This window comes from Abrus precatorius, unplaced genomic scaffold, assembly GCF_003935025.1.
Source record: "Abrus precatorius isolate BTA unplaced genomic scaffold, Abrus_2018 Scaffold11, whole genome shotgun sequence".
Taxonomy (NCBI): Eukaryota; Viridiplantae; Streptophyta; class Magnoliopsida; order Fabales; family Fabaceae; genus Abrus; species Abrus precatorius.
Genome location: NW_020874303.1, coordinates 1,838,860 through 1,863,873, shown reverse-complemented (window position 1 = coordinate 1,863,873; position 25,014 = coordinate 1,838,860). Strand labels below are relative to the sequence as shown.

At 27.8% G+C, this 25,014-nt stretch overlaps 1 protein-coding gene across 1 annotated transcript; it reads left to right on the top strand.

The window, feature by feature from the left end:
* The first annotated feature begins 8,814 nt into the window (after nucleotides 1-8,814).
* Nucleotides 8,815-12,932, top strand: LOC113854241 (probable disease resistance protein At4g27220). Its single transcript, XM_027485143.1, has 4 exons — nucleotides 8,815-9,972; nucleotides 10,518-10,563; nucleotides 11,034-11,269; nucleotides 12,393-12,932. Exons 1-4 carry the CDS (start codon nucleotides 8,815-8,817, stop codon nucleotides 12,930-12,932), a joined length of 1,980 nt encoding a protein of 659 aa, XP_027340944.1.
* Nucleotides 12,933-25,014: the final 12,082 nt, after the last annotated feature.

Below are 25,014 nucleotides of genomic sequence, written 5' to 3'. Positions count from 1 at the left end.
TTGCTGCAGCGTGAGGGCGTGTCGCTGCAGTGAGAATATCTCGCTGTAGCAAGAGTGTCGCGACCAGAAAATGATTTAAAGGGGGTTAGGGTTCGGGAAATGTTATTTCTCTCTCTCCCTTCGAAATTCCTTGGATCATCTCATTCTCAAAGCCCTATTCTACCGATTAATTGCCTCCGAAGCCGTTCGGGAGCTTGATTGAAGGTTGAATCCGTGTGAAGAATGTTTGGAGGTAAGTTTTAATGGTTAGGGTTCCATTTCTCATCGTCATTTCTTTGTTTCTCGATTTTTTAGAGTTCTCATAGAGTTCTTCCATGTGTTTTAGGCTGCAATTTGTGTAGGGAGCACGTCCGTGGTCAAATTTGAGTGTGGGTCTTCAATCCAAGGTAAGGGGGGACTCTACCCTACTATTTGCATGTGATTTACTGTTATTTAATTGAACATTGTGATGTGGATGAGCTAGAGGATAGGAAATTGTTGTGGAATATGATGCAGGCCATGTGTCATGATATGTGAATATTATGTGTGTGTAGATGAGAGAATATGTGGTTGAGGGAATTTTGCTATGTATTGCGGTGTGTGAAATGAATGTGGGCCTAGTGCTGTGTATTTGAATGCAATGTGGGTTGTGTGTCGTATGTAAGCATGATTATTGCATGCTTGAATGAAATATGTGTGATTGAGCGTGTTAGTGCCGTTGTAATGTGCTGTGAATGATTCAACGATACACTGAGGATGTGAGAGATAAGAACGGTAGAAATACCTTGGGGAAGAGGGAGTGGTGGTGACACCGACTGTAAAACGGGTGCACCACAAGCCACACATTCTCTTGTTGACTAGACCTCTGACCATTACTTTTGCTGAGCGACCCGTGACTGCTCACGTGGTATCCGTAAGGCGGGGGTAACCGGCGACCATTCATGGTGTAAGTCTGTGATCACAGTGCCACAGTGAGTGTGACTGGCGTGCGTATGCATGAGTTTATGATTTGTACTTATGGATGTGAAATGGTATCTGTGATTGTAATTGTTTAATGTATTGAATATGTTCTAGAAGTGAAATTCTACGTTGATTGTGTGTTTCTAGGTAATGTAGAGTACTCACCCTTATATTCATTTTTTAGGTAATCAAGACGATCAACACCAGATTCAATGAAAGGATGGATGGACTGTTATAAGATTTAGTTTTTATTTTGAAATTGTTGTAACTAAATTAGTCTTGTAGCAGTCATTTGATATTAATTTGTAACCCTTTCCTTATTTCAAAGTATTTTATGAAAATTGATTATTCTAATTTATAAAATTATTATTAAATTGAAATTAAATTTAAAGTGTTACAAATTTCACTGATAGTTCCCTTAAGAAGGAGGGCTCTAATATCACTACTAGGTTGAGGTTTTTTTTTTTTTTTATCAACTATTGCATAAAAAACTGAAGAGAAAGAAAAATAAAAAAAAGTGATTCATTAATTATAATTGAACAAAAATAAATTTTGACTCCACTAATACTTAAAAACAATAACCGACAAAGACCACAACTTAAGCATAAGTATCTACCACCAACTTCTGTAAAAATTAGGACTTAACTCAAATTGAATTAAATATAATAAAAAACATAAACTTTGCACTCGGAGACATTAATTGAGAGCAAAAGTTTAACACATGTTAAGTAAAATCAACAATGACTAATTTTATTATTAATACTTGTCTAAAATGTAATTTAAGAAAAAAATATATATCATATATCCTGTAAAATAAATATGAAATAAAGAAAAACTTCATTTCAGCAATTAAAATTATGATACTTAGAGTGGAGCAATGCGCTATATTGAATATAGTATATTAACCCTACCTTATTGAATGAAGTTGATGCCTTAGTGTAAAAAGCTTCGTAGATGAAGTTGAGTTCAACATATGTAACTCTCAAAGCTTAGTTTGATGAAATAATTGCGGCTATCACTACGTTCATGGAAGCTAAAAATCATGTCAACAACAAGCCCTATAAATGTAACGAAGTTATTATAAGCATTTCTCTCTATCTCCACATCACATAGCTTTTCCTCTTGGTCATTGCCTTTGGCATCAACATTAATTTTCCTCCATGGGTCTGGTTTACGCACCACAAATTGTTGTAAGTTGCTAACACTTGCAAGTTGATGATCCTTGCAAAGAAAACAAAGGTTGTAGGGAGCCATATGCATAACATGTTTTCGGGTAGTGTCAATGGGAAGACATAACCAGTTAGACATACCTGTATAAGAGTAACGTAAAGGTGTGATCTACCTACCAAAAAAAGAGAGAAAAAAAAGGGTATGATCTTATTATTATTGTAATGAACAAGGGTGTTCATATGATAGGTTGACATATGTTTATCTTGGTCCCTGTCAATCCAAAATGTTTATAGAGTTGAATTTGACTCAATCATGCCATATATATTTGAAATAAGTATGTGCATCCCTTGCTTTGTTTCTTTTGCTTTGCTCTTTATTGTCTTTTTGTTTGTCAGGGAAATGCTTCTCTTTTGCTTTGGTTCAAGTGAAGTTACTTCGAAGCAGCAAAAGCACAATGGAACTTTGTGTTATAAAAACTGGTTATCTTACAAGACACGGGCAACAGAACTAACCAAAGCGTATTGTTAATCAAATTGATTAGTTGTGATATATTGATCTGGAATGGTGCCAATCGACACCTCAAAGCAGAGGATAAAACAATGCCTACATAAATGGAGATTTCATGCCTCAGGTATGTGAGATAATCCTTTGCCTTACACACATTGTATTGCTTCATATCCTTTCTAACTTGATTGTTGAGTGTTTCCTTTCAAGAACTCTACCAAAATAGTACCTACTTCTCTCACTAGGAAGGTACCGAACATTTTTGAAACGATGAAGTTATACTGTAAATCTATCTCATGAAACAGATTAAATTAATTTTAATACATTTCATGATAATCAATCAATTAACATTTAAGTTTAACGTGAAAAGCATCTTGGTCCATTCTGAGATGGGAAACTGTCACACAACATAGCTATTAACAAAAGTAACTGTTTCACATTCCTTATCTGACATAAGTATTAAGTAAGGAATAAGTACAATTTCATGTAAAGGAAAATATTTATGCAAATTTGAAGAATCTAACTTTTCTCAAATAGATGGGCAAATATTTCCAAAGTTGCTGAGGGTCGAAAGAGAAGGAAGATTTCATTACAGATCCATAAATAGAGATTTTAGAGCTCAATGTCCTTTAACATAATAGAGCTAAATGTTGTTTCTTCAATTACAAACATTTTGATTCAAAGGATATGAAATCATCTTTCTTCATAGGAAGAAGTGGAGAATCTCACATCACGTTTTTCAAGAGAAGATAGATTGATCATCAAAAACATTTACTAACTAAATCAGGTACCATTTTTTTCTCATTATTACTTTTTATTTTATATTCATGACATTCACAATTTAAATTCTTAACATAATTAATTATAATTACGAGTGCTTAATATCTAAACAAAATTATCCTACTTGTTCGATTAATCTATTTTTAAAAGTAATACAAATTTTAAGAAAAAAAACTTTATATTGAACCCTTTTAAGTACAAAATAAACATCACTTAACTTTCTTGTGTAATATGTATTTGTAGATGTAATTTTGTTAGTTCTCTAAAATAAATTAAATTTTATAATTTTCACCCAACAAAGATATAAAAGAGATTTATTTAAATATATGCTTTTAGTCTCTTAGCATGTCTATAACTTTTCCTTGCATTTTTGTTCTCTTCCTTGTACTCTTTTATTAAATTGAACATTGATGGAAGCTTCTTCCTCACCCGAAGGTTACATGGTAGTTAACAAGATCCTCATAGATTTATCTTAAAAATGACTTGAGTTTTTTTTTTAATTTATTTTACAAAGACGAAAGATGATCTTTTCGAAGACTTCAAAATCCTTGAATAATGATTATATCATACTTGGATTTGTGGGTATAAACATTTAGTTTGTGAAAGTAATTACTTAGGGACAATCAACCTTTTTGTATGAGATTTAAATATAAACTTTCGTACCTACTCAACACTCACTTAGGAAATTATTATATGTTTGGCTTCACTAGGATGAAGACATAAATTTCCTCTATATTCCTAGGGCTTCAAATAAAATGGTAGATGACTTGGTTAAGATTAGAGCTTAGAATAATATATATATATATATATAGAGAGAGAGAGATAGGATCTTTTTATATCGATGTAAGTCTAAAAACTCTTACACCTAATTTGAGCCTTTTATTTAACTTAAATTTTAAGAATTATAATTTATTACTTTACTAGCCGTTAAATTTAAGTTAAATGAAAGGTTCAGATTAGGTATAAGAGTTTTTAAACTTACAGTTGGTGTAAGAAAATTATTCTCCATATATATATATATATAATCAAGACTTTTAAAATAAAAGACCTAATGGACTAATATTTTAGTTTAGTCCAATACAAACCTAATTAAAACAATTAAAATAACCTTAAACAAACTTGAACTACATGGCTAGCAAAGCTCTAATACATAAAGAATAAAACAAAAGTAATTAAATAAGTACAAATTTTAAATAAAATGGTCCTTAACATTACTTTGAACTTGAATTAAATGGATCAACTTGCATTCCATTCTTTTGGCAGTTGACTCAATAAAACTTTTCAAAGTCCTTATCATTTGACTTATCAAATCCTTTTAAAGCATTATTCTCTTATCTTTTTTCTTTTTATTTACAATTAATTCCTTCTTAATTTTTAATAATTGTTTGCCTTATAATCATATAATCTTTCCTTCTCTTCATCCTATTCTTTTGTTTCTTTAAAGTGAAAAAAAAAGTACATGCGTTATTCTAATTCTCTACTTTATCTTTTATGATAATTAACTTTAAGTTTTTGAAGGAAAAAGGTTGATATTTTTAAGTTATAAAATATATAAAATTATTATTATTATTTTTATGTGTTAATAGACTAATAACCATTATATTATACTTTACTTTTATTAGATTTGGCCAAATAAATAAAATATAAATTATTTTAAATATATCAACAAATAATTTATTAAAATAGATATTAAAAAATCAAATTAAAACCTAAATTAAATAAATTTGTTAGTGGAATCAATGTAAACTTTTCAAGTCATGTGTTTTCATACTTTGAATTTGTTATGTGAATTGTTGTAATACAGAAAATTAGTAATATTTAAACAGAGAGATATGTAAAGTAAAAAAGTTATTTATTCATCTTTAATTTGAATTTAAATATTTTATAAATATAACTAATTTAAAATTAAAGGTGAATAGATTCTCAGTTTCTTTCTTTATACATTTTAAGAGAGCTAAATCTGTGTTGCCATGATCTAATAAAAGTGTGGAGTTGAAATCCCATGACAGATTAGTAAAGTATTTGAAATGTTTGTTAAAATGTAATTTTCTTATGGTAACGTTTTCTAAAAAAAAATTGTTGGCTTTTTATTTTATACTATGATTTAAGTATTCAGTAATATTTTTTAAGATCTACGATATTTTTTATTTTTGTTGTTGTTGTTATTATTATTATTATTATTATTATTATTATAAATCATATATTTTTATTTGAGTTTAATTTTAGAGTAATATTAGTGTGAAGACTTTTATATTGTTAATTGATTAAAATATATTATATATATGATTTTTATGTTAATTATTATAGAAATCAACAAATCTTACTGATATGATGATTAGATGATAATGTAAAAAAATATATTATTAAAAAATTTAAATTATTTTTTATTTTTAATTATACTATATTATTTGACAATTTATTATTTTAATTTTAAGCTCTAAATCTTAAACCTTAAATTAATATAAGTAAAATTAATGCTTTGATGTTGAACATAAAAAAATATTAATAAATATATAAAGTCGTAGATAATACAGATAAGAAACTACGAAAGAAACTAATTAACATATATTACAAAATTTATAAAAATATAAGAAAGAAATATTATAAAATCATAACTCATGAAATTATCAAGCATATGGATTAGGTAGAGGCATATTCAAACTTAATTTATTATCTTAAATTCAAATTTTACTGTATACAGTTGTGTTAAATACTTAGAAAGAAATTTTCACTGCTTGCAGTAATTCTAACCAGCTCAAAATTTCTAGTGAAATAAAATTTTAGTCATATAAAAATAAGTATTAAAAAATAAAATGTCAAAATAAATATAATTTTTGAAATAAATAATAATAATAATAATTAATTAAAAATATAGTTAAATTAAATATTTATATTTTAATAATAAAATAAAATTATTGTATAAAAATTTACTGTTGCTCTTTAACAGTAATATATTTATTCATTCAATTTAAATTAAAATAAATTTTATATCAAATTTTTATCTTTAAATTTTAAAAAATAATATGCCTTATATGTCAACATTCTTTCAATTATGCAATTATATTAATATGAAAAAATGTTTTTTTTTTCAAATTATAAAGAAACACCTAAGAAAAGCACATTTATCATAAAAGCATATTCCAAATTAAAAAAAATAAAAAAAACAGACAAAAGTTAAAAAAAATAAATTAACAGAAGAAACTTAAAATATTACATGTAAAAAAAACTTAAAATACATAAAAATTTAAATTGAATTTTAAAAATAAATATTATAATTTAATCTACTAAATTCCAATATTTGATCTTTAAATAAATTTGTCAGTGGAATCAATATAAGCATTTTAAGTAATGTGTTTATATTTTTTATAGGCTGAAACTAATCTCATTAATGTTTAGCATATTATTCAATTGATTTTCCAGTAAAAAGTTATAATGTGTCCCAAGAGGACTACTTTGCAGGAGTGGATACAAGGAAGATTCTGCTGCAAACAAGTTCACTGAAACTGCAGGTGATTATTTTAATTTTTCAAGAAAATAGTTCGATTATATGGAGCAATTATTTATATATATAAAAAAAGAAATTTTTAACTTTTTTTTAAAAATAAGTATATTTATTTTCATTATTTAATTTATTTGACATAATTAATGATTTTTATGCATTAAATTTTAATGTATAAGAATGAGCTATAATAAACTTTTTCTTATAAATTATTATAATGATTTTAGTTCTTATGAATAGGTGTAATAAAAAATTAGTAATAGTTTTTTTAAGTTAAAAGATATATAAAATAAAAAAGTAATTTATTGATCCTGATTTGAATTTAATTATTTTATAAATATAACTAATTTTAAATTAAGGTAGATAGATTCTGACAGAATGATAAAGTATTTGATAAAGTAATTTCTTCTGACAGAATGCTTTTTTGGTAGGGAGTGCACTTTGGCCAAGGGAAAGGAAGATCGATCTGCACATTATTTGAACCATGAAAGTAGTAAAGGTTGTACGTCAATTGGGTAACTTGATTTCCTACAAAATCATTTTGGAGAATCTCAAAAACGAAGCCAAGAATCTGCAACAAAAAAGACAAAGGGTGCAACAAAATTTTACTTCTTGGGATTCTGAGGAATTCCAGACTAAAAGTAAGTGGTTAAATAGAACTGCTGAATTTTGTGGAGAAGTGAATGTATTTGTGAACTACTATGAAGGAAAAGGTTCTTGCACAAATTTCCTATGGTGGTATAAGGTTAATAAACAAGCAAGAAAGATGATGCAAGAAATTTTACAATTACAAGAAGGTAATCTTTATCTGTTAGTGAAACCACCAAAAGATTATAAGGCCCCAAAATCAAGAGCAGATACTATAAATGATATTATGGAGGCCATGAAGGACCCTCTTATCCAAACAGTTGGAGTATGGTGGTGGAGGCACAACCTTATTGGCCAAACAGGTTGGAGACCAAGCAGAAGAAGAACAAAACTTGTTCAAAGTGGTTATCATAGATGTAGCTGAGAAGCCAAGCACTGAACAAGTTCAAGAAGATATTGAAGCTCTATTGGGTCTCCAGTTTAATGGGGAAATGCATGTGGAAAGAAGAAATAGATTGCGTCTAAGAACAAAGAAAGAGAAAAGGATTCTTATCATCATTAATGATATGTGGGGAGAATTGAATCCTCGAGGATTTGATTTGGACGAAAATGGAGTTCCTTTGGGTGATGAACATAAAGGGTGTAAATTATTGCTGATATCAAAAAACTTGAATTTCATCCAAAATTTGATGGGTGCTCCTAAAGCTAAGATATTTCAACTAGAAGTGGTACTAGAAGAAGAGGCTCATAGCTTGTTTGTAAAGATGGTTGGAGACATTGCTCAAGATTCTGAGGCAAGTTCCATAATAACTGAAATAGTGCAAAGTTGTGAAGGTCTAGCTCCAGCAGTTTTTGCTATAGCCAAAGTATTAGAAAAGAAAGACCTACATGCTTTGCAAGATGTCTTGACGCAGCTAAAGGAACAGGTTGCACCAATAAGACTATGTTACAATAGTTTGGAGAGTGAAGAACACAAATACTTGCTCTTGATTCTTACCATCAGGGGAAGGAGAGCCGTGAACAAGTATAGTATATATATAGACATGTGGGAAGGTTTATTAAAAAAATTTGATACATTAGAGGCTGCAAGAAGTAGGTGTGATTCATTAATTAGTGATCTTAAGGCCTATGGTCTTCTGGTTGAAGATGAAAATGAAAATGTCAAAATAAATGACTTGATATGGCACACTGCTTATTCAATGGCTCAAAGTGATCTAAAAGCTTCAATGATTTCTACAGAATGGCCGACTGAAGAATGGTTGGGAAGTTTACGCTTTTGCAACATGACTATTGCGAATGGTGCATAGGTTCCTGAAAGGTTGCAATGTCCAGAAATGCAAGAGATTATACTAAGCACTGACAATCCCTTAATGCAGGTTCCAAATTCATTTTTTGATGAGACTAAACTTTTGAAATTATTAGAACTTATTGGCTTTGATTGTTCAAAACTACCTTCTAGTTTTGGTTTGATAAGGAACCTTCAGGCATTATCCATGTACAATTGCAAATTGGGAGACATAACTATGGTTGGTGAGCTCACAAACCTACAAATTCTTGTCCTCCTTGGAACTAGAATCCAACAATTACCTAGACAAATAGAACAGCTTCAGAAGTTGCTCATCTTGGATTTAAGAGACACATATATCCAAATGATTCTATCCAATGTTCTGTCAAACTTAACTAGTTTAGAAGAATTATATTTGAGAAACTCCTTTTGCAATTGGGAGGTTGAAAGATCCAATAGTGAAAACAGAAATGCAAGCTTGAAAGAGCTAACAAACTTGCATCACTTGGCATATATAGAAGACTTGTATGTTCCTGATCCTCAAGCATGGCCAATGGACTTATACTTTGAAAAAATTAAATCATACACAATTTTCATTGGGGATAGGTGGGTTGAAACCCATAATGGTGATCATGGGTTAAAAGTATTGAAACTCAAGCTCGATAGAAAGTTGCAATTGGAGGATGGGATTAAAAGGATGGTGAAAAATGTTGATGTCTTATACTTAGATGAACTGTATGGTGTCCAAAATATTCTGAGTGATTTAGGCAGTGATGGGTTTCTCCATCTACAATCTCTCCCTATACAAAACAATGTTGAAATCAAATGCATAGCCATGAGTTCTAGTGATGATCATCCCATTGATGCTTTCCCCAACTTAGAGTCATTGTCTCTGAAAAATGTAAGCAATTTAAAGCACATATGCCACGGTTCTCTTAGTGAAAAATCTTTCTTCAAAATAAGAGTCATTAGAGTACAACAATGCCATGAAATGACATGCCTCTTCTCAGACTCAATGGTCAAAAGTCTTCCCTATCTTGTTGATTTAGAAGTTTCAGAGTGCAAACTCATTGAGGCAATTGTGGTTGGAGGAGAAGAAATAATAGTGTTTCCTCATTTACGCTCTCTAAAGTTACAAGGACTCCCTGCATTATTAAATTTCTACATGTTTTCTTCTTACGTTAAACACGTACTTTTTGATGACAAGGTATGTACATATTTCAAGTCCAATTTTATTTCTATACGTCTTCTTACCAGGAACCCCCACTTTTTGATGACAAAGTAATGGAAGTATGTATATATTTCAAGTCCAATGATAATATTACAAATTACTAATTTTGCTTCTAGTATTTTTCCTTTCATTACAATTCCAAAGGTTAATTCTTATACTAAATAATTTCATTTGCTAATTATGTTCATCAATGTGGTAATATATTATTACGTGTATATATGCCGATTTCTTGCCCTAATTTGGAGAGAATGGTGATTTCCAAGGTTATCAAATTAAATTTCATATGGTCATTTCGATACAATGTTGCAAATTCATTTTGGAAGTTGAAGAACGTATGCATTGAAGATTGTGATAATTTGAAGACCGTTTTTCCTGCTTCGTTACAATTAAATCTTCAATATTTGAAGATTTTAGTCGTAAAAAATTGCAGGTCAATGGGGTACATTTTCTTTTTGGATGATAAGGACGGTCGATTTAGAAAATTAAGCCGTATCCAGTTGATTTGTTTAACTCTACTTCAGCTACCAGAATTGCTATGGGTATGCTGTCTGTCAGAAGATGCCGGAGGTAAATTATTATACTAGAATGATATTTTTCAAAACATGAGAAGCAATTTGGTATATTTTTAAACTTTTACTTTTAGTTACAAAAATGTTATCTTACTTTTTGTTTATAAAAATATATCGATCTAGGAAGCTGTAAGAACAATAAAAAAATGTTTTTAAGTTTGTCACTACAAATCTTTAAAAATAAGAGATGAAATAAGAATAAATTGAGATAATTTTATAATAAAACTATAAAGCACTTTCTTAAACCAAAAGTCTATAAAAGTATTATAATATGAATAAAGCATCAAATGCAATGTATTGTATATTTCTTTGAGTGCATGTGTGTGTGAGAAATCAAATAATTTTTGCATTTTATTTTCTTCCTTTTTTATGTTCTTTGAAAAATACTATTTTTACTTATCTTGTTTTATTTATTTATTTACTTATTCTTTTATGCTGAATAATTGGGAGAAATTTGATGAATTTTAGATGCTCTACGTGTAATTGGATTCCCTGAAATGGCCAAAATGCATCTTGAAGACTTGCCATCATTGATGAGGTTCTTCAGTAAAGGTTATGTTGAATTGCCATCTTTGGAGAATGTAGTTTTGAACCACTGTCCTCAATTGGATGATTTTGGTTTGGGAACGATAGAAAGCTCACAGTTGAAGTCAATGATCATTGACAATCAAGACCAAATTCAAAATGATGCCCTAATTAGTCAAGTTTTTAACTTATTGGTTAGATCTCTCTCTCAAATTATACACTGCATATTTATAATTTATTATACTTATTTATATATTTTTCTATTTTTAATTTTCATCCAAACTTTAAAAATGTAGAAATAACATGACATCTCTTCTAAATATTCATAAAATATTGTTGAAACCTAATTTATACAGTAGATGATCTAATACTAATATTGAAAATAGAATAGTCTTACTTTATTAATCAATGTTACATTTCACGATAGAACGAGATTGTTTCAAATAATTAACATGTGAATTGAATGAAATCATAATTTAAAAGAGAGTCTTTAATTTAATTTTTAAATAAAGAGATATTTATAGGGATATAAGATAAAATTGTTGAAATTGAACACATCAAACCAATTAAAAAATATATTATTATTATTTTTAATGAAAATGATGGGTAACCTCGCCCCAAAAAAAAAGAAAAACACTAACAACCAAGAAGTCTTCAAAAGTAATTATCTACCAAATCTGCAAAAATAAGAAGATTATGACTAATAGAAAGATTGTAATACAAATAACAACCAAAACTAAGTTAATAACAAAAGAAAAAAGAAGTCATAAACCAATTTACCACTTTATTTCCCTCTCCCTATACAGCTGATGAAAAATAGTGACTTGTCAATGGTACTTATAATAGGAACACATTAAGGATGAGTAATGAAAATAGAATAGCCATACTTTATTAATTAATGAAAATAGTATCAATTTTAAATCCCTAAAAATTATATTATTGATATTCTAAATTAAACCAACGATATTAAATGATAGAAACAATTATTTTGAAATGTTATGTTTGAATTATTTTCGAAGTGATTTACTAAAGCAAGAAAATTGACAGGATGGTCCACATGACTTAGTTATTGATGGGGATGAGGAATTAATTAAAGCAGATGAATTATGTTCAGATAAACCTTTGTTTCTGTCTTGCGTTACAATGTTTAAAGCAAAAAATTGCAGCGATGGAAACAGTTTGTGTAAATTTTTAATCTGGTTGGTATGGGAGTCAGAACTGCTTGAACATATCACCATTGAGCACTGCAAAACAAATCGATCTCTATTTGGCATTGATTCTTTTAAAGATTTTTCCTTGAAGGAATTGGTATTAATGGAATTACCTGATGTGGTGGATATATGGGAAATACGTAACCTTTACAATAGGATCCCCCAACTGAATAATTTGAGAAAAATACACATCAAGAGTTGCCCCTCTATGATGGTAGTCATTCATCCTGAAGTTAGAAAGCTCCCCCAACTGAATGAATTGAAGATTCAAGAATGTAAGAATTTAACAAAAGTTCTTCCATTATTTTATTTGGATCCCATTAAATTCCTAGCATTGAGCAAGGTGGAGCTTATGTACCTCCCAAAATTAGTCATGTTCCATGAGAACCATGGTCTAATAAAAATAGAACTCCCAGTTTTAAAAACATTGGTGATAGAAAAATGTCCTGAGTTGGAAATATTCACCCATGGGCTTGCAACTGCATATGATTTGCCAACAGATGACCGTAATTCTTTCTTTAAGTTAAATGAACTCAAGTTGGATACTTGCCACATGTTGGTTTATGTCATTTCCTCTAAAGACGTTACAAGAGTTTCCAGAATTGACAAAACTCACTGTAAGTCATTGTAACAAACTCAAAATGATTTTCAACATCAAAGAGGAAATATCATATTCTACAGAGATCTTGCAGCAGCTAACTGAATTGACTTTAATTGACCTACCCAATTTGACTCACATCATCAACAAAGAAATGGGTGAGAATAAGACCTCCTTTCTTCAGTTGAAGTATGTTTCTCTTGAAAATCTAACAAAGCTCACAACTGTATTTCCTTCTCAATCTCATTTTCCATCCTTGGAAACATTGATAATCACAAATTGTCCTGCTCTCATCACTTTTCTTGATAACTCCAATGAGCAGAAGGATCACCCACAACCTCCTACTTCAGACTATTTCTTCCCAAATTCTGTAAGTTTATCAAAATTTAAGTTATAATATTCATATTCATTATATATATATATATATATATATATATATACACACACACACACACATGCATATTAATACAATAATTCTTAGGCACTTGTGATATAATCTTATAGTCAATCTCACGTTTGTATCAAAGTCAAAGTCATCATGTTTATGATGGAAAGGAATTGAATGATATGATTATACTATGTAGTTTTGTTTCATCTCCACTCCTAGACATTGATAATTACCATTTGTTCCTTGCAGCTGTCATTGGACAAGTTGAAAGTACTTTGTATAAACCAGGATATTGAGAAACTCTGGCACTACAATTGTCCCCCACAATCATTTTGTGAACTGAAAAATTTGACTTTGAGGAACAGCAAATTGTTGTATGTCATCACATCCAACATGGTCAAAAGATATGACAATCTAAAATCTTTGACTCTGGACAAATGTGAGTTAATGACAGAGGTATTTAACATTGAAGATGACAAGCAAAATCAGAATATCCAAGAGATGTTTCCTCAACTGAGTACATTAGCATTGAGCAACCTAAAGAGATTGACATGTCTCTGGAACAAAGAAACTCAAGTTCCATTTTTTCAAATTTGATATCACTTCACATAATTCACTGTGGTAGCCTCAAAAGTTTATTTTCACCTTCTTCTGCCAAAAATCTTGGGAAACTCAAATTACTCAAATTGTGTGATTGTGAAAAAATAGAAGAGGTCATATCAATTGATAAAAATGAAAGTGTATCTATCATTTTACCTGAAGTAGAATGCCTTGTACTAAAAAATCTTCCAATGTTAGTCAGTTTTTGTCAGCAAAGTGTGACTTTCGAGTGGCCTAAATTACAAACAGTGAGGGTGAGCAATATTCCAAGTATGAAGACTTTTTCACGAGGTCATGTCAACACACCATTGTTAAGATCAGTTGATATAACATTTGTTAAGAAATACTGGCTAGAGAATTTGAACAAGACCATATCATATATCCATCAAAATTCAGGTATGTAAATTTTAATATTATATTCAAAACTTATGATAATATATAAGTTAGCGATAGATGTTTATACATAATACATAGCATCTGCTTTCCGAAACATGTCTCTTGTATGTTCTTAATTTAAATTATTAGATGACAATATATTTCTTGTGACATTATATCAACATGTTCCTAACTTTTTGAAAAGATGCTAAACTTTAGGACTGGAGAATCTAACCTTGAGCGACAACAATTTGTTGAGAGGCATATCTTCCAATATGATCACAAGATATAGTAATCTAATAAATTTGATTGTGGACAAATGTGAGTTACTAAATGAGGTATTTTACTTTGACGATGACAAACAAGATGAGAATATCATAGAAATGCTTCCTCAACTAGGGGTATTAACATTGAGCAACCTAAAGAGTTTGACATATGTCTGGAACAAGGAACCTCAAGTTTCCTTTTTTCCAAATTTGGTGTCACTCAACATTGTCCAATGTGGTAGCCTCAAGAGTTTATTTTCATGTTCTGTTACCAAAAACCTTGGTAAGCTAAAATTACTCAAATTGTGTAATTGTGAGAAAATAGAAAATATATTATTAGATGATAAAGAAGAAAATGTATTCATCATTTTCCCTGAAGTAGAGTGCCTTGTACTCAAAGACCTTCCAAAGTTAATTAGTTTCTGCCAGCAGAGTAGAACTGTTGATTGGCCTAAATTACAAAAAGTGAGTGTGAGCAACATTCCAAGTATGAAGACTTTTTCAGGAGGTCAAGTCAATACACCATTGCTAAGATCAGTTTATACAACATTTGTTAAGAAATATTGGCTTGAGAATTTGAACAAGACGATATCATATATCCATCACAATTCAGGTATGTAAATTTTAATTATATACTTTGAAATTAAAATATTATAGATTTAAACATATGGTTAATCTTGTATATTTATGAAATTTTGATTCTAGTCAATCAGTTCTTTTTTGCCCCCCCCCCCTCCCCTTTTTATTAAATCCTTTTGATTCTTTGTAATATTTTGACAGATTGTTATGTATTAATCTTGATGTACTATGTTAATGAAAAGGAACAAAAAATTACGGGTTAAAACTAAAAAAAAAAGAATTAAAATCAAAATCTTGCAAAAATATAAGAATTAAAAACATGTTTAAGTCACAATTATAACGTATGCTTCTCGAAAGATGTTGTTAGTAAAACATGTTCTTAATATACTATACTATAGATGACAAGAGTTTTATTTCGATATTATTAATATGATTTCAAATATTCTAAAAAATGTCAATCTTTAGGATTTTGTACTTTTTTTTAGTGGACTTTTTTAGGATCACATTCAAACCTTGTATAAAAGCAATTGCATAATTATGATAAGACTTTTATTTTCTTGGATTTTTTTGAGGGACACCACATTCAAATAAAATTGATGGAATCCTAAAGTGTTGAGTGAAGTGTTATTGTTTTGTTTAAGCATAGTAAAATTCACAATAAACCTTTGAATATATTGTTTGATTGAATCTTAAATTCATTAGACGATTGATTTATGAATTTTTTTCTTTCTTTTAAAGAATGACTTTTGTGGAAATCTTATATCAAATCTTACTTATATATTGCAAAGTTTTATCTGCATGAGTTAATTCAGAATTAATGGAAATGCATAAAGCCAAGGAGAATGGAATTGAAGCAACTTATTTGGCACTAAAAGACAAAAAGGATGAATACTGAACAACCTTTAATAAGCTTTGATTAAGGTTGTTTATCCTATGTAGGTAATATCAAGTCTCTAACTTTCTAACATACGGTGTAAGGATTATTTGCTTTTTAAAAAACAATTGCATGTTTACTATTTCATACAAAATGATAAGGACATAAAATATTCAAATTATAGTATTTAAATTAAGTGAATGGAATGAAAAAATGTGTATAGGAATAGAAAAATGTTTCTTGAACTAAAAAAAATGTTAATGCATAGCGAAAAAGAGTGTTATGATCATTTTATACCAAGTGTTAAATATAAAGGCTTACACTTAATGCAATATTCAACAATCCAACTGTTGAATGATCTTATATAATTCTTATGATTATATATATCAAATTTTACATAATTTAAACATTTATAATTATGCTATCCAAAAGTTAATATTTACTTATATTTTATGAACAAATTAAATATTAAAATAAAATAACATGATAAAGTACTTTTTTTATATAAAATTTTACAAAATTATCTTTTTGATAAGAATTTTTAAATTACTAATTGAATTGATCAATCTTACATTCTATAAAAAATTATTAAGTAGTGTAAGTGCTTAAGTTATAATATTATGATACTTATGATAAGTACTATATAATTTTTGTTCAAAAGATCATCCTTGCTCTTAATATATGTTATGTAGCTATAAATGTAAGGAAAAAAAAATGTAATTGATTTGATAAATTTAGTTTATCTCTTATTAAGACTTTTTTTTTCAATGTTAGGAATGGAACACAGGGAGGGATGAAAGATAAGAAAACAACAGAATGGAAAAGACCTCCAAAGATTGCTGCAAAGTCATATTAACTAGTCATAAACATATGTACTGCAAAAGTTTCGTAAATATTTTAAAATACAGTATAATGAAGTATGAGTTTCTAATTCATACTTACGTAACTATTAAAAGTATTTTTAATAGTTATTTTAAACAAAAGTATCATTAAATATTAGGGTTTTTTTTTTTCTTTCTAAACTATGCCATGTAACTTTTCATGTATTGAGTTTTTCATCAATTTGTGTTGGTCTGCACCTATACAAAATGCTATTAAAATGTGTAAAGCTAAATGCTATTTAAGAAATGCAATTTTTATCTTTGATTCATGCACTTCAATTTAAAAAGTAATAATTTGTGATTTTCGTAATCTGACTTACACTCTAATGAAACAGAATTAGCACGTAGGATATTATTGTTGGTCTCTGCATACTTATAAATACAACAGAGAATTTAGCAGAGCAGACTAACTTGTGAGACTTACTTGTTGAACCAGAACTCGAAGGCGTGCAAGCAAAGCCATAATTGTCAGAGAAAATCCCATATAATATTTATCTGCAATGTCACCTCTGCTAGTAAGCGTTAAGCTCCAAGAAGATGCTCCATAAAATTATGCTTTTTATTATCACATTTTCTCCTTTTTAAGCTGTGACGAAACAGTAAGTAGAACAAAATAATCATCAAGACAAGAGTTATAATATTATCATATACCAAAAGGAAAATTTTCATCACAAAAGTATTTCATAAGCAAGAAATAATTAAAACAATGAAATATATGACCGTGAGATGTTCAACTGTGGGAGGGAAGCCATCTGATGAGTCATTGACTCATATAAAAAATTAAAAGATTTTTAATTTATTTCATTGAATTAAATATATAAATTAATGTAATTAATTGAAATATTTAATAGAATTTGTGATTGTTATAAATTTGATAAATTATTCAAATATTAATGGTTAATATTTGACTTCGAAGGAATTAGAAGAAAAATGATAATTAAAATTGTAGAGAAGAATTGAATTGCTGCATGACATATTTGTGGGGATATGAAACTCTGATTGGAGGGATATGATATTCATAAAGCATATAAAAGTAGAATTTTTTGAAAAAGATATCATCTTTTATTATATTTATATTATTACATTTCAAAGCACAAAATTTTTAGGTTTTCGGTACATTTTTATGTAAGAATGTCAGTTAGGGCATTTTCTTCCTTCTTTGTTATAGGATTATGATGAGAAGTTAAGTTACATCTCTTCTTTCTCCTTAATTTGTAATAGAATATTAAATTCCTACACTTTATATTTTGTTATAAGCTTTTTTTTTTTTTTTTGTTAAACATGATTTTCTTTTCTGTAATGTATTTCAGTTTATTTTTTTCAATTTGTTCTTCTTTATTTCCATTATTTCTTGCTAAATATCTTCGGGTTGAGGAAGGAAGAACTAATTTTTTTATCCATTGCAATTAGTTAAATATTGAATGTAACGGAAGATATAAATTTTAATCTAAGATTTTAATTCTAAACTTAATACTTCTCTATTTTACGTATTTGGGGTTGATGAAAAGGGATTTATAATTAGAAAATTGTGAGCTTTCTTGAACTGGAATCATAATGCTTGTTATAAATTATTTAAGAATAGAAGTTTATAATGATGTAATCATTTGACTTTTAATTTTAATGCTGAACATTTTTTTATTTTATCTAAAGAATTAGGAAGCTAAATTCGTTTTAGAACCAATTAACTAAAGAATTGGGGTTAGATATTTTAGAAACCTAACCATTAGATTGAGCTGTATTTTAGGTTATACACATATTTTATGCAAGGAGAAAATGATAAGAAATTCTGAACTCAATTCATCTTTTAATTAATTTACAACTCAGTTTCATTATCTTCTTTAGTTATATATTGTAGTTTAGTTTCATTATTAATTAACTCTTTACATCTAAAATTTCATTTCCATTATTAATTATAGTTTTTCAGTATTTACATTTTTATATTATGCAATTTAGTTAATTTTCTGATTCACATTACAACTCTGATTTTTACCTAACTAGCAATATTCTTGTGATTTGGTACTTGACATTAATTCCTTTGAATAATAAATCTATTTTGTTACTTCAACAATTTTGTGTATTTGCCAAAAAGTTATCACTATCTCTAATAGCAGCACTATTAGAAAACAATCATCACAAAAGTATCAAGATTAAGTTTGTTAAAGGTATGATTGTTTTTTCTCCAATTCCTTGAAGAAAAAAAATAAATCCAAAGCTCTTGAAGCTTCTCATATCTCCATTTTTCTACCAATTCTTTGGCTCCTATGTAATAAATGCCCTTACCTAATCAATGTTTTCTCTAATGTAGGCAATATATGCTACCAAGTTGAGATTTAGACCATCTGCATATGCCTACACAATTTTCTTTTCTTTCTATCTTGTATCCAAATTGGTCTCTTGAGCTTAAGGATGCAATTGAGTGATCAGGGAAATGAGCATCCACAAAGACACAACATTCAAGGCCACAGCACCATACAACAAGGTGCAGGTGACTTTAACATCAAACTCATTGCAACCATGTTTTTCTATGACTGATTCAAGATTTTAAATAGGAGACGATGCACTACATACATGAATTTTTCATTTTCTTTAAATTTCTTTATTTTCTTAAAGAAAGATTCACCGCTAGAAGTTACCTCCAAGCATTATAGTTAATAAAACTAAGTTGTTGATATATTGATCTGAAATAGTGCCAATCGACACCTCAAAGCAGAGGATAAAACAATGCCTACATAAATGGAGATTTAATGCCTCAGGAATGTGAGATAATCTTTTGCCTTACACACATTGTATTGCTTCATATCCTTTCTAACTTGATTCTTGACTGTTTCCTTTGATGAAACCAATCCTAATCAGGCATGTGCCTTGTGTCTTGACTTGTTAGAACTATTTGAAATTAGATTTAGGACTTGTGCATGTATACTATAAAGCGAATCTGTCATATTGTTTGACAAAATTTCTTTATCATCACGTTTTACATTTAATATTTTTTTATTAACCTTGATTCTTATAATTAAGATTAAATATTTAAAAATAATATTTTTAAAATATAATTATTATATTAAAAATATAAAAATATAACAAATATTTTAAAATTAATTAATATTATTATTTTTATATTTAAATTTATTTTTTTAATTTCTTAAAATATTATAACAAAATATTTGTATTATTATTTAATATTATTAATATTTATTTTTATAGATTTTAATTTAAATTTTTATCATCAACTCTATTTATTAAAAATAAATTAAAATAAATTAAAAAAATAAATATTTTATAAAAAATGCTTCTGTAAAATATAATATGATTCATTAAAAATTACTAATTTTTTTTTAAAATACACTAATTTAATATAATGGTGCAGTAATACAAATTAGTTTTGCCTTGAAAGTTAAATTTATAAATATATTTAAAATTAGTTTTGCATTGAAAATTAGATTTAAAACTAATTTAATGTAAAACATTAAATTCAAAACCGATTTCAACCAAATTAAACTGATTTTAAAGCATATCTAAATTTTAAAAATAGTTTTAAACCAATTTAAATAAAATAAAATAATTTAAATTTTGATCTGTATAATTAAATTTAAAATAAATTTGCTCGAATGTAATTCATGCATTGCCCAATGCTTATTGAACAAAGGCCATTGGTTGAGTTAAGAGAATAAATCCTGAATGACATCTTGGTCCATTCTGAGATTCGAGGAGAAGAAACTGTCACACAAACATGCCTACATGGTTATGGTTATAGATAAAAATGAGACAGAGAAAACAATTGCAATGAGGCAAAGAATAAGTAAAAAAAGTAAAGTGCATAAAAGAAGAAAAGATAAGTAAGTATTTCATATTCCTTATCTAACATAAGTTTGAAGTAAAGAATAAGTACAATTTTATGTTAAGAAAAGTATTTATGTAAATTTGAAGAATCTAACTTTTCTTGAAGAGATGGACAAATATTTTTAAAGTTGTTGAGGGTTGGAAAAGAAGGAAGAGTTCACTAAAAATACGTAAATAGAGATTTTAGAGCTCAATGTCCTTTTACATGATAGAGCTAAATGTTGTGTCTTCAGTTACAAACATTTTGATTCAACTTAAAATAGAAAGAAGTGGAGAAGGCATAGATGATTAGTTTACCCAAATAATACTAGTTCAAACCTTATTTCCTGCACCAAGAAAATCTCATATTACGTTCTTTCAAGAGAAGATAGATTGATCATCAAAAGCATTTACTATATAAAACAGGTACAATCTTTTCTCATTATTACTTTTTATTTTATATTCATAACATGGACAGTTTAAATTCTTAACATAATTGATTATAATTACAAGTACTTAATATCTAAACATCACTTAACTTTCTTCTGTAATATGTATGTGTAGATGTAAGCTTTTTAGTTCACAATTCTGAAATAAATTAAAAATTTTAAAAATATTAAATTTTATGATTTTCACACAAGAAAGATGTAAAAAAGATTCATTTAAGTATATGCTTTGAGTTTCTTAGCATGTCTATAACTTTTCCTTGGATTTTTGTTCTCTTCCTTCTACTCTTGTTAATTTCTTTAACGGTAATAAGAAAATGTACATGTATTATTCTAATTTCCATACCTTATCTTTTATATCATGATCAACTTTTAGTTTCTGAAGAAAGCGTAGAGGAATTTTTCAAGTTTGAAATAAATTTTTCTCTATCTTCATTATCTCTTAAAAGGCTAATAACTATTATATTAAACCTTACTTTTATTATAATTAGTCAATAAGTTACATGATCAATATAGATTATTTTATTAAAACAAAATAAGGATAAAATAGGATCTTTGGTAGATAAAGATGGTGTGACAACTAAAGGGTAAGCGTAAAAAGATAAGATAACAAATTGATACTAGAAGAAATGAATAATAAAAAGATAAGGATAACACATAAATAGTAAATTAACAAAATAAAAGTGGATAAACTCCTAAGAATGTGTGAAGAACTAGGATCAACAATTTTTAAAATTTTGAACATATAACCATGAATTTGATTCAATAAGACACCAAATAGAAAATATTTAAATAAAGATTTAACAAAAACAACAAGAATTGAAGAAAAAACACAATCAAGAAATCTAGAGTTTACCAAAATTAAGAAAGCTCCAAATTCAATCTGTAGGATTGAAGTTATAGATGCCACATATTATGATCCAAAGTCTATGAAGAAAAAATTAAGTTTCATTTTGGTCATATTTGTGTTGGATGGAACTTTATAATGAAGGTATACTCCTTTCATTGGCTTCAACCGTTGGAATTAATAAATTGGTGGTAGAAAAATTGTAATTTCAAGGCCATTGGTATAATATTAAATACGTAGAGCTTCATATCCTTTGTTCTTCTTGTGGTTGTAAGGGCCCTCTTACCCTACAATTGCAAGGAGACAACTAAAACCCTAGCACCATCTTTTACGAACCAACAACCAAAAGTCATTCCAACAACCATTGAAATAAAATCTCAAGAAAAATATGAAAGACATTAATTCTAGTACAACACATTAACAAAAAAAATTCAACTCTAATTATTCCTCAGGGTCTTGTAGTGAACAGAAGAAAGAAATCAAGAAAATTTGTTAAAAAAAAAGCAACTTAGTTGTGTCAATGTAATGCGATATTAAAGAAAATAAATGTACTGACACTCCACATTTGTTGCAAGATCCATTCCAATAAAATAAAAGATTTTGAACATTAATAGGAAGGAATGTGTGTGCATAGAGATAAGGAAAATCTCCACACCAATGTCAATAGTTAAGTGTCAACCTTTCATTGTTCCCAACGAGAACACTAATTCCTGCAAGGACCTTTGTGACTTTCTGCGACAAATCAGTTATGCTTATGTCAATTATGATAATTACCAGTGGGAAGATAATTATCTATCATCTTTTAAATGATCATAAATCATGTAAAAGAAAATATTTTAGGTTTGTTGGAATATGCCAAACTTAAGACAGTTTTTCTTTGTACTGTAAAAAGTTTATAAGGAGATTTTTTAACATTAAAAAAGTAATGAATTTTGCTTAATTGAGGTTAGGAAATTAAAATTTAATTGTAAATATCGTAATTTACTTAGATTAAGTATTATATCTAAGAATGAGAAAAGATTGTTGGAACCAAATCAATTAGAGCACAACTGTTTAAAACAAAAAACTTTGTAGACTAAGGTTAACACACTAGGGAAATAAAGACTATTCTTCTAGGCAAATTGGAGTAGACATTGTTGCATTACAAAGATGAATGATGACTCTATATGATTATTTATAGACATCTTAAGGATTATCTGTACGTACAACTGCTCATCGTACATTAAAAAAAGTGTCATCAAAGCTACTAATGAAATATTTGTGATGGATATGATGTTCATATTGGAACAAAACTGCTTTAATTTGTGATACGATGACATGCTAGGTATCCTCCATATTCCTAAGAATGTGAACAAGATGATAGATAATTTGGTTAAAGTTGAAGATTAAGATAATGCTTTTATGCACATTTTGCTGTTACTTAAAACGTTTAAATCTTTACTCCAGACTCGAAAAATTATTTTTACTTACTAAATATACTTTTGAAAAATTAAAAATGTATTAATAGTCAATAAATTTGTTTAATGTATAATTAAGATTAATCAATTTTGTTTTTTATTTAAGAAAGGTTCTCATACTATTATGACATTTTAACATTTTACAACATAAAGATCTCATCGTCGAACGTCCTTTTATTTTGTTCATTACTTTTTTTATACAATTATTTACTCCAAAGAAGTTTTTACGTTTTTTATTTTATTAACATGTTTTTTTTTTGTCAACATAAGAAATATAATGTGTTTAACAAAAAATAGTTGATAAGTTAATCTAATTTTTTTTTAAATTAGATAAAAGCTAAAATTTTAAAAATTGAAAGCTACAAATTTAATTAATTGATTAAATTAAAAACATTTGATAAAACTTAATTGTTTAAGTTCAAATGTAAAACGGAAGACAATAACATAATCAATGATGGGACAAGAACTGAAAATGTAGTAATTATATATTTTTTAATAATTACTCTACTCTTATTATAGTTTGCTAAATATAGATGTAAGCTAGTATGAATTAGATAAAATTAGTATTTTCACCCTTCAACTTAAGGTTGAAATTCGATTCCGTCCTTCAACTTTATTTAAATTTATTTTATTGTTTTAATTTTTAAAATTATTTTAAATAAATTATTTTCTGATAAAAATATTAACTTTTGTTAATAGTTTTTGTCTTTTTCTATCATAAATATTATTCTTACACTATTTATTATCTTCTTCCTCAAACCTCAGGCATTGTTCATCATATTTCTTGGAGCTGTAGTTTCATATTTCTGATTTTATGTAGATTACAACGACAAACTTAAAAGATTTATGACTCAACCAAAGGAAAAATTTTGCTGAATGGGTTCCTCAAGTAGAAATATCACACAAGCACTTATAGAGAAGGTTAGGCTATGAACATCAGTGCACTTGGTTCTACAATCTATACACAATCATAGTAAAATGAGGAAAAAATAAGATTTGATCAAATGACCAATTATTATACTAACAAGATAATAGGTAAAATATATTAAGCTAGCAAAAACATAAATGGCCAATTACACCCATTCTGTCATTATACTTTTTATGGTTTCTCTCAACTTGTCCAATTCTAGAAACCTCGTCTTCATGAAATGATTTATGAGGATTCTCCAGTTGTGGTATTGCCTTGATGGTAATTGTGTATATTAACAGAATGTCAAAATTCTTTAGTTGACCCTCATATATCAAATTGTTGACTTTCCTAAACAATTTCTCCTTGCTTTCTCTACAAGCCCATAAAATATTGCATTGACGAAGAAGATAATGAAATACACGAAAGCTTGAGGAAGTAGATAAGCCAATAACAATACATATAGTAGAAAAAGACAAATTTTTTTTTAATAAAGTTAACATTTTTAATGGGAAAGAATTTATTTGAAATATTTTTAAAATTTAAAGAAATAAAATAAATTAAAATAAAGTTAGAGGACGGAACATTAATTTAGCCTATAAATTATTTTAATCAATATAGAAAATAATTATTTAAAATAAATATTAAAACCAAACTAAAACCTAAATTAAATTTAATA

Coding starts and splice junctions, on each gene's coding strand:
- LOC113854241 (XM_027485143.1), top strand. CDS start 8,815: ATGCAAGAGATTATACTAAGCACTGACAATCCCTTAATGCAGGTTCCA. Junction 10,564..11,033: donor TCTGTCAGAAGATGCCGGAG/GTAAATTATTAT, acceptor GATGAATTTTAG/ATGCTCTACGTGTAATTGGA. Junction 11,270..12,392: donor ATGATGCCCTAATTAGTCAA/GTTTTTAACTTA, acceptor TTTTCCTTGAAG/GAATTGGTATTAATGGAATT.